Below are 11,694 nucleotides of genomic sequence, written 5' to 3' on the forward strand. Positions count from 1 at the left end.
AAATGGTCTGTGATTGGAAAAGATAACCCAAGCAACTTGTTTATTCCACAGAAGTTTGCAGAACAGGATACTACTGATCAACATCTTCTCCCATGTACACATCCACCACCCCACCCATGCACCCCCTTCCCTATATGTAGATCCTCCAGATTTTTAAGGAGCTATAGATGTATGCAGACCTTAAATTTCCAGCAAAATAACCATATTCCGTTCTCACTTCCACTGCATAAGTATCATGCTAACTAGCAATGTAAGGTATATATAGCATTGACCATTCACTACGTGTGTCGTTTGATCTATTTAATGCATAATTTGGTAAAAAACGAAGTTAAAATTTGTTTACAAAGAATTTGGTGATGCTCTTTCTAGCTATAGTTAACTACATTTTATGTGTGTTCTCCTTCCCAGTTTGTGCAGATAATAACCATGTTCGTACTTGGACGGTAACACGCTTTAGAGGGATGATCTCTACTCAGCCAGGTTCCACTCCGTTAGCATCCTTCAAGATACTCTCTCTGGAGGAGACAGAAAGTCATGGTAGCTATTCTTCTGGAAATGACATAGGTAGGTTAGATTGCTTGGGGGCATTTTCAAATTTTAATTCTGAAACTCATTTAAAACAAATATAAGAACTTCAGATGAAGTTCTCTGGGTTTTCGATTATATCCTTGTTATTTGTTGTTTCACAAGCAATGAGGGAAAACAAGTTTTGCCTTAATTTGCATTTTCGGAGGCGCTCTGGCCACAGTGATACGTACTCAGCTGCTAACGGAAAGGTGTTGGCAATTTGAATTCCCTGAACAGCTGCAAAGGAAGACCTGGTGATCTGCACCGTGAGATTAGAGCCTGAAAACTAACCAGGGACAGTTCTACTTGGTACCCGGGCGAGCGAGGAGGTGGAATCAACGTGATGGCACCACCAAAAGCGATGACCTAACATATTCTAATCTAAGTAACGTCTAAATGCTAACCGGATTTTTTAATAATTAAAAGCCATAATATTGTGCACATTTGAGACCTGAAATATTTTCCCTCTATTGCTAATAGTTATTGTACTGAAAGCAACATTTGAAGCTAGAGAAGAACCGGTCCTTTTACATACGGAGACTAATTATTACAGCATTGGCTATATGTTTAATTAGGAAACACCACAGCATGTCTCTCAGGTCCTTTCATTTCAGCTGAAGTTATTAGATAGAATTGGATTTGTCCAAATAATAATAATTTATAAATTATCCAGAGTTTGTGAGGGAGAGAGAGGTGGTGGGGAGGGAGGGGAAAATGAGGAGCTGATACCAAGGGCTCAAGTAGAAAGAAATGTTTTGAGAATGATGATGGCAACAATGTGCTTGACACAATGGATGGATGGATGGATTGTGATAAGAGCTGTGCGAGCCCCAATAAAGTGATTTTAAAAGGGAAGGGAGAAAAAGAATGAGATTTGTCCGTCCACAGCTTTCCCACGTGCTCTGTGTACCCGCACACTTTTTATGGACAGGCTCTTTTCTTCTAAGAACGCATCTGAAAGAATATATATGTCCACTTGTGCCTCATTGATCCTATCATGGTGCTGTCGGACTTATCAACTGCTCTACCTGTAATAGTTTTACTGGCATATACTTCGTATATTATGAAGTTCAGTAGGTCACTCATCTTGACAAGAGTTGTGCCAGCATCACCACAATCAAGTTTAGAACACTTCCTTCTTCCTTGTACTCGTTGGCTTCCCAATTGCCCCCAGTCTCCCCACCCCGCCTCTAGGAAATTATGAATCCAGTCTATAGAGAGCTACCTAACCTTGATTTCATCTACGGAAAATCATGCAAACCAAACACAGAAACCAAACCCAACAACAATGAAAAAATAACACAGTGAAAACTCAATCAATGCAAAAGAAAGCAGAAAATAATAAAAACCGCGTCAGATTGACAATGGGTCCGAGATCAGATGTTACAGTGTTACATTCTAATCTAGCTACATCTGCCTTAATTGACTTTGTCTCGCTCCCTGACAGCAAGGCTCTACACATTCCTGGGCTATGTATGGTAAGAAGGGATTCATCCGTCTTAATCCACGTGGGGACCCTGCAGGTGGATTTTGGTCTTTCATTGTCATGAGTAGACTTCAGCAAACTTGGGGTTCAGACCTTAAGCTTTCATTCCATTTCTTAGGCATTAGGATTTCAGAAGCCAGTGTGCTTCTTCCATGTGAACTTAGCTGATGCCTCACTCAGATGGTGGCTTGTTTGAAGACAAGCCTTTTGGACCCAGTGCTGTTCTCGGTGATAGCAGGACACCATCTGATTGCTGGTTATTTTTTGTAAGCGAAAATTACAGTCTTGATTTACATGAGACTACTGAGTTTATATCCTGTCAGAACTGGCTGTGATATTAAATATTTCAAAGTAGTTATCTTTAGATCACATAAGCTATGAAGGAGAACTTTTCTGCCAGTCATAGTGTTATTAGGAAGAACTATTCAATCTCATCCCAGATGCTCAGAACTGGAAGTTTGTATTTTTATTTTTTCAATAAGTGTTTATTGAATACCCTTGTGACAGAAATTATTAAAAAGAGAGAAACAGTTAACATCAACTTGAGTATAATGAGAAGTGTGAATGAGAAGCAAGCAGTTGCCTTCTACACACACCAAATAGGTATCGCAGGGCAAAAGGCACCCAGGGAGACAGTGCCAGGTTTTCTGCTGGGTACCATCTCTCTCTCTTATTTAACCTTGACAGTTGTGAGATTAGAGCTTGTCCCCCAGTTAACATCTGAGGAACCAGATTCAGACAGGCAGTCACTCATAGAGATGGTAGTGTTTGAAGTGAGCCACGAACCGTGAGTAGGAATTTGATAGGGATGGAGGTGTCGTTTATTTGGGGCATTTCTGAAAGAAAATCCAGCATGTCAAAAGGAGAGAGCCCAAAACAACGCAGCAAGCTTGACAAATGTCCGAAGAACGCTTAGGTTAAGACTAATAGGGCATGAGACAGGGTAGGTGGGCAGGGCCGGGTAGTGAAGAGCTTCTGTACGTCACACTGAAGTCTAGGGGAAGCTTGGAGGCTGCCGTGCATTTGTGTTTTCCGTACGTCATTCCTTCGTGAGGAATGCAAGAAGACGTCGGGAGCAGAGGAGCAAGGGTACCAGGAAGAGCGTCACTAACTGGAATACAGAAAAGTAGGACGAGGACAAACATTCAGATTTGCGTCTCTAATGCTTAACTCTTGCATAATAACACTTACTTTTCATTGTTCGGAATCTCTTGGAGCTCTATGAGGCCGCTGCTCCAGTCTTTTAACAAGGACAAGCTAGTTAAAACAAGTCAGTCTCTTCAGGCTGAAAACCTTGCCTGCTGCACCTCCCTGACCTTTCACAGTGTTGATGTTCTGTTTTGATTTAGCAATTACTATTTATCAAGTATCAATTACTATTTTTTATTTCCTTTTGATTGGCATCTCAAAAGAACAAAGGTGAAGTCCGATGAGTAGGCATAGTTGGTAGGTGCTGTTGCGGTTTGCTCTGCCCTGCTGCACACCGCCCTGTCTGCCCTGCCCCTTCCTTCCTTCCTCACAGTTGCGGGGCTGGAGCCCATGTCGCCGTCGCTGTCAGTCCATCTCGTCGAGGGGCTTCTTCTTCCTTGGCTGACCCTTTACCAAGGATGATGCTGTTTTCCAGAGACTGGCCTCATGACACAAACCTTGATTCATAGCGGCCTCTGATTCATTTAGGGAAAATCTTTCATATAAGGAGTCTACAGGTTGCCTTTCAAAAAGGCAAATCAGTTATAAGCTAATTTACTTTACAAATCCTTTTTGAAGTTGTCAGGAACTGAAAGTATTCCCAAAGATAGTTACTATAAAATTTAAGTTTTAACTATGCCCATTTCTACTGTTAATGTATAGCCTTATACATATTATTGCCTCTGGGTTTACGGCTTTTAGTGCTTACAGTGTAATGTTGAAGTTACAGTCATTTCCCTCCCAATGTGGCTTATTATTGGTCTACTGTGAGGATTATTGTTTCCTTTTACACCAGAGCAGAATCCATGCTGACGGCTGTAGTTATCTCACTTTTCAGCCGAGATCCATCTGACAGCAGTAACGATAGTGCTTGTGGCACTTCTTCAGAATGCAGCTCAACTCGGGCGGCTCCCTGGCGGGGCTGCACTGCTGCACACATTGATGAGTTAGCGTCGGCGAAATTTTGCTTGGGTGGCATATTAATGGCATTCTTTAGTAATTTTGATAGGTATTATTATTTTTTTTACATCAAACTTCTATTTGCACATGAAACAAATTAATTTGTTACCTTTTTTTTATTATTCTGATCAAGGGCCTTTCGGAGAACGAGATGATCAACAGGTGTTTATCCAGAAAGTTGTTCCCATCACTAACAAACTGTTTGTAAGACTCTCATCTACAGGGAAAAGGTAACACTTTACCTTTAAAGATCCAGATGTTTATGAGTTGCTACTGTTTAGCAAGCCACGTTGCCTATGTTGAGTGGTACCAGCAACAAAGGGTTCTTTATAACCTTAGATGGCACAACCGGCTTAGTGGTCACGATTGCTAATCACTTCAGACTCACTATTGCTGTGTACAATTTGGATGTGCTTGACTGTTAGCTAAGGATCGTGGTGCAGACCTACCAGTTGCTCTACAGAACTAACTTCTGTTTAATATTATCATATAAGAGACTATGCAAGGCATTTAGGGGATTTGAAATTTTTATCTATGCCACTCTGCTTCAAGGCAGCTAGGCCTCAGTTTATGAATGAAGAAACTGGGCCCAGGGACACAAAGTAATACAAGTTGAATTTTCATAGCTAGCAAGGGCTAGAACTCACTTAACTGCACGTGACAAAATTCAGTGTGTTCTTGTTACGTGGCTGCTGCTGTTTGCCATCGAGTTGTGTGGCCTCACAGGAAACGTTCAGGTTTCCTCGCTGTCATCCTCCTGCGCACAGGCCTCACAGGGCAGTGGCCCGGCACTGGGCCGTGAACTGAAAGAGCAGGGATTTGAACCTCAGCCACTCTGCGAGAGACGGACCTGGTGTGGTGCCACCACGGAGATGCGTGCTTTCGGAGACCAGGAGTCAGAATCAGCTTGATGGCAACACGCTTTGTTTCATTTTGTAATCTGGAAGCAGATTACCAGGTCTTTTCTACAGTTTCTTCATTCATCAGACGAGGCCTAACTGCCTTGCAGCGTGTCATAGGATAAAACTTTTAAACATCATGAATGTCTTGCATAGTCCCTTAGTATGATAGATGTTAAATAGAATTCAGTTTTCTCTTTCGATTTTTTTGACTGAAATTTTACTCTTTTAAAACATTAGTATAGCTAAAACCAGTTGTGCTTTAACATTTCTCTTTAACAAAAACATTTTTTTTTGCCAAACTAATGAATGTGAATAAAATTTGTAGTGATAGTTAATGAAAAGTTTACTGGTTTTCATATTAATTTTTTTGATGTTGATTTTTAAATGATTCCTCAGTTGCCTTTGCTTCAGCTTAATCTTTTAATGACAGCACTCTTTGAGCAATGATAAATTTTCTTTTCATGGCACTTCAATACATGTAGTCTCAATGAATTTATAGCAAAAATTTATTTTTAGGTACCTAGACTATCTTTTTGACCGCTTTCAAATTTTTTTAAAGAAAATGTGTGAAGCACCTCTAATATACTTGGAAGCCAAAATATTATCTCAAAAGAAATATTAAAAATTGGGGGAGGGGAAAAAAGAAATACTAAACATCACTGATTTTGATTTTATGCACGTTCAGTAGGATGCGCCCAAGTGTGTGTTAAAGCTAATGCCGTAGTGTAAGATCCAACAGTTCTTAGCGTCTCGGTATCGCAGGTCCTTCACAGTTACCCTGTTCTCTCCCTCTCACTGCAGCTGATAACAGTGTGCTGTCATGTACCGCGATATCTGCTTGGTTAAATAAAAAATACTCATTCACTCATTCATTTATAGAGTAGCTGGTATTTTAGTGGTTGTTTTGAGGGTCACACTGGCTGTGTTTCTGATGTGTGGGGTTGGGAGAAGAAGATGCAAGGGTGGGCAGTTTGTCCACTGCTGTCATCAGCTGAGGAAGTTATGATTCCTGAGGAAAAGCCTATATATTATACAGATGACGAGCATCAATTCCATAGGTTTAAATATAATATCTGTCTTTGATGAAGCGAGTGTGAAAAAAACCACTTTGTATTTACAAGGCAGTTCTTAATAGTGAGACATGAAGAATGTTATTGAAAGCGCACAAGAGAAAAACTTGTGAAGAAAATTTTTGAAAAGAAATAATTCTAAGGAATCTCTCCTTTAAGGGGGAGAAAGAAAGAGTTAAATGACCTGCTTATTTTTGAATGTATGTTTGAATGTTGATTGATTTTTAGCTTAACCAGAAATAGACATCTATCGATTTACTTAAAAATTTAAGCTGCAGATGTTATTCAGTAAGCAATGTAATTAACTATATTAATGAAAATGAGGATATTTCTATCAATTTGACTAACTCAGTTAAATCATTTGACATATGGTAACACGTTTAAGGTTGAAGTATTTTTAAAAAACTAAAGAGAAAGTTTGAGTTTCATAAATATCTGCAAAAATAATTGTAGCAAATGAAAAAATTGGTGGTGAAATATTGAAACGTTCCCTTTGAGATCAGAGATGAGAATAGAATAGTGGATGTGTAGTTACTAACTTTTTTCCTTTCTTTGTATTGAGCCAATTAAGCTCTATATTCTACTTTGTTTTGTACATTTTTTCGAAATGCATTTTCTCTTCCTCTATTTCTTTGACCATTCATTTGCTTGATATTGATTATTCTTAATTCTAATATATTGTGGTTTTGGTTTCGGTTTTTGGTAACCTCCTCAACTTCCTGGTGAAATAGCTTGTGATAAATACATTCAATCAAGTATAGTAACATCAATTTATATCACTTTGGGAAAATGATTTGCTGATTATCCCATGATTTCTTCATTTGTCTGATATGAATAGTAATTGTCCCTTTTTAGTTTTGTTCTATTTTGTCTTGATTTTGGTATTAAAGTTATATGACATAGGTGGAGGATACTGTATAAGCTATCTCCATACAGTGGTTTATTTTTTCCTAGTTTCACATATTTAGAATCTACACATAAGTTTTAAAATGATTTCTCAGGATCTCTTCTTGCTTGGTTTCCATTTTATTTTCAAATTTCCTTTGAAAGAATTGCTGATTTCCACCAAGGGTCTTTCTGTTTTTCTTTCAAGTTTGGCTTAAATGGGTTGGCCTCACTGCAGTTATGTAGTAATAATTCAACATTGTTTTGTACAAGCTCCTTTTCTAAACTCAAAGAAACAAGTTTTATTTCCTATTTACTTGCTTTAATCTCTTTAAATAACAGCCCGAGATGTGTAGACTATTCAACTGCAGTACATTTGCAGATACCTTAGTAAACGATCTGAAATTCAAAGTCTTATTTATTCTCCATGGATGACCACTCTACTGTATCTTTTGCAGAATCTGTGAGATCCAGGCCGTGGACTGCACTACGATATCCTCTTTCACCGTGAGGGAGTGTGAGGGGTCCAGTAGGATGGGCTCCAGGCCCAGGCGCTATCTGTTCACAGGCCACACAAACGGCAGCATTCAGATGTGGGATCTGACCACTGCTATGGACATGGTGAACAGAAGTGAAGAGAAAGGTAGTTCACCACTTTCAAAGATGTGTGCCGTGAGCTTTCCTTTCCACATAGGTGAATTAATGAGGGCTTGTTTTCTAAGATGTAGGTGGTCCCACAGAGGAAGAACTACTCAAATTATTAGATCAGTGTGACCTGAGTACCTCTCGCTGTGCTACTCCCAACATCAGCCCAGCAACTTCTGTGGTTCAGCACAGCCGTCTGCGGGAATCCAATTCCAGGTAGGTTAAAGAGGGTGGAGTGCTTATATAATTGGCAGCTTTGGGGAAAATGGGCAGAAATGCTGTAAATGTACGGCTTCCCTGGAATCCATATTTTTAAGTATAATTTTAATTTGAACTTAATTTTGTTACTCAATTTTAAAATTTTGCTAGATTTCTCATCTACATGCATAGTTCTGGTTCTTTTCATTGAAAAGCGTTTTCACCTTTTAACTTACTTGCAAATTGCTGCCAACTTGAGTGCCTCTTACTATGCCACCAAGGATTCACGCAGTGAATTAGGGAAACACGTGTCCCCTTGGGTAGTACGTGGAGCTCTTTGTTCAGGTGCCTTAGGGACCTGTTATTCAGAATAACTGTTGTATCTTGTCTGAGGTTACCTGATGGGGTGCAGAATGTTCCGGCGTTATCTACTGGAACAGGATGACGCAGTATGCCCTTTTTACTTACTGCACTGACAGAAACGTCCAAGTAGGCATCATACTGGTTCCATGTTGGTTTCAGAGGTTCTTCTCAACGTTTCCTCTATTCAGAACTCCAGCTTGACTTTGCTGATGTGGGCGGGATTTCTGCATGGATGTGTGAAATGTTTTGCATGCGGAAATGCGAGTGCACTCTACCGTATGCAGTATACTCAGGGAGCCCTAGTGGGGTGCAGGTTCTGCAGTGGGCTGCTAGCTTGAAGGTGAGCAGTTGGACCCCACCAGCCACTCTTCCAGAGAGGGATGAGACTGTGCGCTCCCATAAAGAGTTAGGGTCTTGGAACCCCCCAGGGCAGTTCTGCCGTCCTATAGGGCCACCTTGAGCTGGAATTGGCTCAGTGGCTGGGAGTTTGGTTTGGAGTTTTTCAGTACTCTATAAGTATGCTTCCATTTCTAGATTATTGGATAAGATTGGCCCTTGTAATATCCCCTGATCTCTAATTTAAAAATCGGTTTCAGCCTTCAGCTTCAGCACCATGAAAGCATTCACGAAGCAACTACGTACGGGTCCGTGCGACCTTATCGGGAGAGCCCTTTGCTAGCAAGGGCGCGGAGGACCGAGAGCTTTCACAGTTACAGGGACTTCCAGACTATTAGTTTGAACAAGAACGCAGAACGAGCCGTTCCTGAAAATGGTAACTTGGGTCCAATACAAGCTGAAATGAAGCGGGCAACAGGGGAATGTAATATATCTGAAAGAGAGGCTCCTGGGACAGAAATAAGTTTGAGAGAAGCAGACAGTGGTTTGGAAGCTCATAAAATAGCTGAAGGTTTTCCAGAATCCAAGAAAAGGTCATCAGAAGATGAAAATGAAAATAAAGTAGAGTTACGGAAGAAAGGAGGATTTGAAGGAGGAGGATTCCTGGGAAGAAAGAAAGTTCCCTACCTGGCATCCTCACCAAGTACTTCTGATGGAGGTACTGACTCACCTGGTACTGCATCCCCATCTCCTACGAAGACCGCTCCATCTCCTCGGCAGAAAAAAAGTGATTCTTCAGGTCAGGAGTACAGCTTGTGAGAACTCACCAAAATGAATGGTTGCTATGCTAAATTTAGAAGAAAGGTAAACTTTATGAGCTTGCAGCTAAATCCGTTTTGACATCAAATTTGCCAGGTTAAAATTGGACTTCTTTCAGGACCTTTTAAACAGAACTACCATGAGTAAAGGAGCTACATTAAGTTCTTGATGTTCGAATTTTCTTTTTTCTTGGCTTGACCATACATTTTACAATCATGTGTAAAGCAGGAGTCTGTCTCAACCTGTCGCTGCTGTTTGTTGGCTGTAGAAACACTGTGCCCCGCATCGCAAGATGTGCCCATGTGCACACAGGAGCCTCCCTCCAGAGTGCCACTCACCACACTAGCTTCCCAATCGGGACTGTGTCCGGACCGGTCTCACATTCCTTAGTGAATCACATCATTTCCCCCAACCCTTACTGTGTTTGCAAAATGTTTACCAGATATTTGAATGAGGTGCTCTGTGTGTGAGGGGCATTGGGGGTGGGGTGGGGGTGAGTCACGTGCGTAATTCAGAAACACTATTGATGTTGAATGCAGATTCCACTGTGTAGGAAGTCCTGTAGGGTGTTGGTTTTGGGGGGCATCACGTTCTGATGTTCATGTTGGAGTTCTTAAATCATAGCATCACCCATATTAAGTTCCAAGAATCCATTCATACTTTTTTTTCCAAGTTGAAATAGTTGTCTGTGTTTGAACTGATGAAATAAAGTTATCAAGGGCAAAGTTCTCGGTGCCCAGGCAGGAAAGCTGTGGTACCAAGTTTTGGTTTGCCTGACTTTTTCTTTCATTTATGTCAATAACAAATAATAAAACCTAAAATGTGGCCATTTTATTCATCTTTTGTGACTGAAGTTCTCAATTTTTGGTTAATGAATTTGACTTGTGAAATGTTATCTTGAGTATATTTTGAATTATAATGGCAAATATATATAATTTTTGTACTTCCCCCACCCCCATTTAAATTAGAATGATTGTCAAGTGTCTGCAAATAGAGTAACTGTATATTTAAAGCATTAAACATTTGTTGGTGATAATGTGTTTATTTCCACTCCATAAAATAAAAAAAGTGAGTGGAGTCAAAATAAATTCTTTAAAGTCTATATTGCCTGCCAGTGGTTTCACAATAGTCCTCTTGTATTTATTTATCAATGAAGTCAAATAAAAATAAATAAGAAAATGAGTTTTTGTCACTTGAAGGGCAAATGCCCCGTGTCCTTGTTTTGTTCATTCCCTTGCTTCCTATTTCCATAATAAAAAGGAGGGTGGACACGGAGGGAGAGCTTTTATATCTGGGAAAAGTGAGTTGGGATAAGGGTCAGCAAGACAATTAAAAATTACTAACCCAAAAATTACAGTACTCTCTTCTACTCATTACAGCTAATGCAAAGTGGCATGAGCAAGAAAGAAAGGAAAAAATAAGAGGAGAGTTGTTCAGTCTTTTCTAAGGGTAAAAGTCTATAAAAATTATTACCCATAAAATTCTATAAAAGCAACTTGCGTATCCTACAGAAGTCAAATCTTACTTGTTTCACGTGTAAGCGACTGAGCTGGCCTTTAGGGCTGGGCTTTTTGTCTGCAGCACTTGTGACTGTGAGCAGTGTGCCCCTGAGCTGAAGTGTGTGATAGCTACCTCTAGCGTGGCTGTGGATAAAAGACTTGAAATGATTCTGTATGATTGATGGAAAATAAGAACAATATGATTCTCACAGCAAGCAGTTTTCAAAGTATTTTTGTACTGATTTCAAGGTAAGTATTAAACCATACCAATAAGCTCTTTACCCTCATTTCCCAGGTTGGTCATTACGGGCCGGACACATACTAGTTAGATCTGGAACCTAGGTTTTGTTCCGACCTGTGCAGCCAGATTGTATCAGAATCACCTGGGGTTATATTCCAAGCCTATTCCAGACCTGTTAAATTTGAATCTGGTTGTTGAGAGTCATATGTTTTGAAAAAAGAACCAAAGTCGATTCTAATTCCCAGGTAAGAAATTATTCAAAGCATCCTACTAAGTAAGTTCGACTTAAACGCCACTATTCGTGTGTGCATTGTAAATGCCATTCGGAGTCATCAGAGTATTTCTTTCAACGTGTAGCAAACATTTCACACTGGGTCATTTACTCAGTAGGTTCCGGTACCTATTAAGTGAACCATCTTTAGATTATTTTACATGGTAATTTTGTATTGGAAACTATATAACTTTATTAAGTTGTTAGGGTTTTTTTTTCACCTGGCCAGTTTTATTTACAGGTTGTTCTGGTTGAATTATCTTT

At 40.0% G+C, this 11,694-nt stretch overlaps 1 protein-coding gene across 2 annotated transcripts in view; it reads left to right on the forward strand.

Moving 5' to 3' along the window:
- Positions 1-9,553, forward strand: part of KCTD3 (potassium channel tetramerization domain containing 3) — a 52,011-nt gene extending 42,458 nt beyond the window's left edge. The window contains exons 14-18 of one of the 2 annotated variants that reach the window (XM_075530364.1): positions 409-564; positions 4,335-4,431; positions 7,517-7,701; positions 7,787-7,919; positions 8,861-9,553. In XM_075530364.1, the coding sequence (XP_075386479.1) occupies positions 409-564; positions 4,335-4,431; positions 7,517-7,701; positions 7,787-7,919; positions 8,861-9,419 (1,130 nt within the window). In that variant the 3' untranslated portion in view covers positions 9,420-9,553. Of the gene's footprint in view, positions 1-408; positions 565-4,334; positions 4,432-7,516; positions 7,702-7,780; positions 7,920-8,860 lie in introns of both variants that reach the window. The other variant, XM_075530355.1, reaches the window with a different exon arrangement.
- Positions 9,554-11,694: the final 2,141 nt, after the last annotated feature.

The sequence above is a fragment of the Tenrec ecaudatus genome, chromosome 1, assembly GCF_050624435.1.
Source record: "Tenrec ecaudatus isolate mTenEca1 chromosome 1, mTenEca1.hap1, whole genome shotgun sequence".
Taxonomy (NCBI): domain Eukaryota; kingdom Metazoa; phylum Chordata; class Mammalia; order Afrosoricida; family Tenrecidae; genus Tenrec; species Tenrec ecaudatus.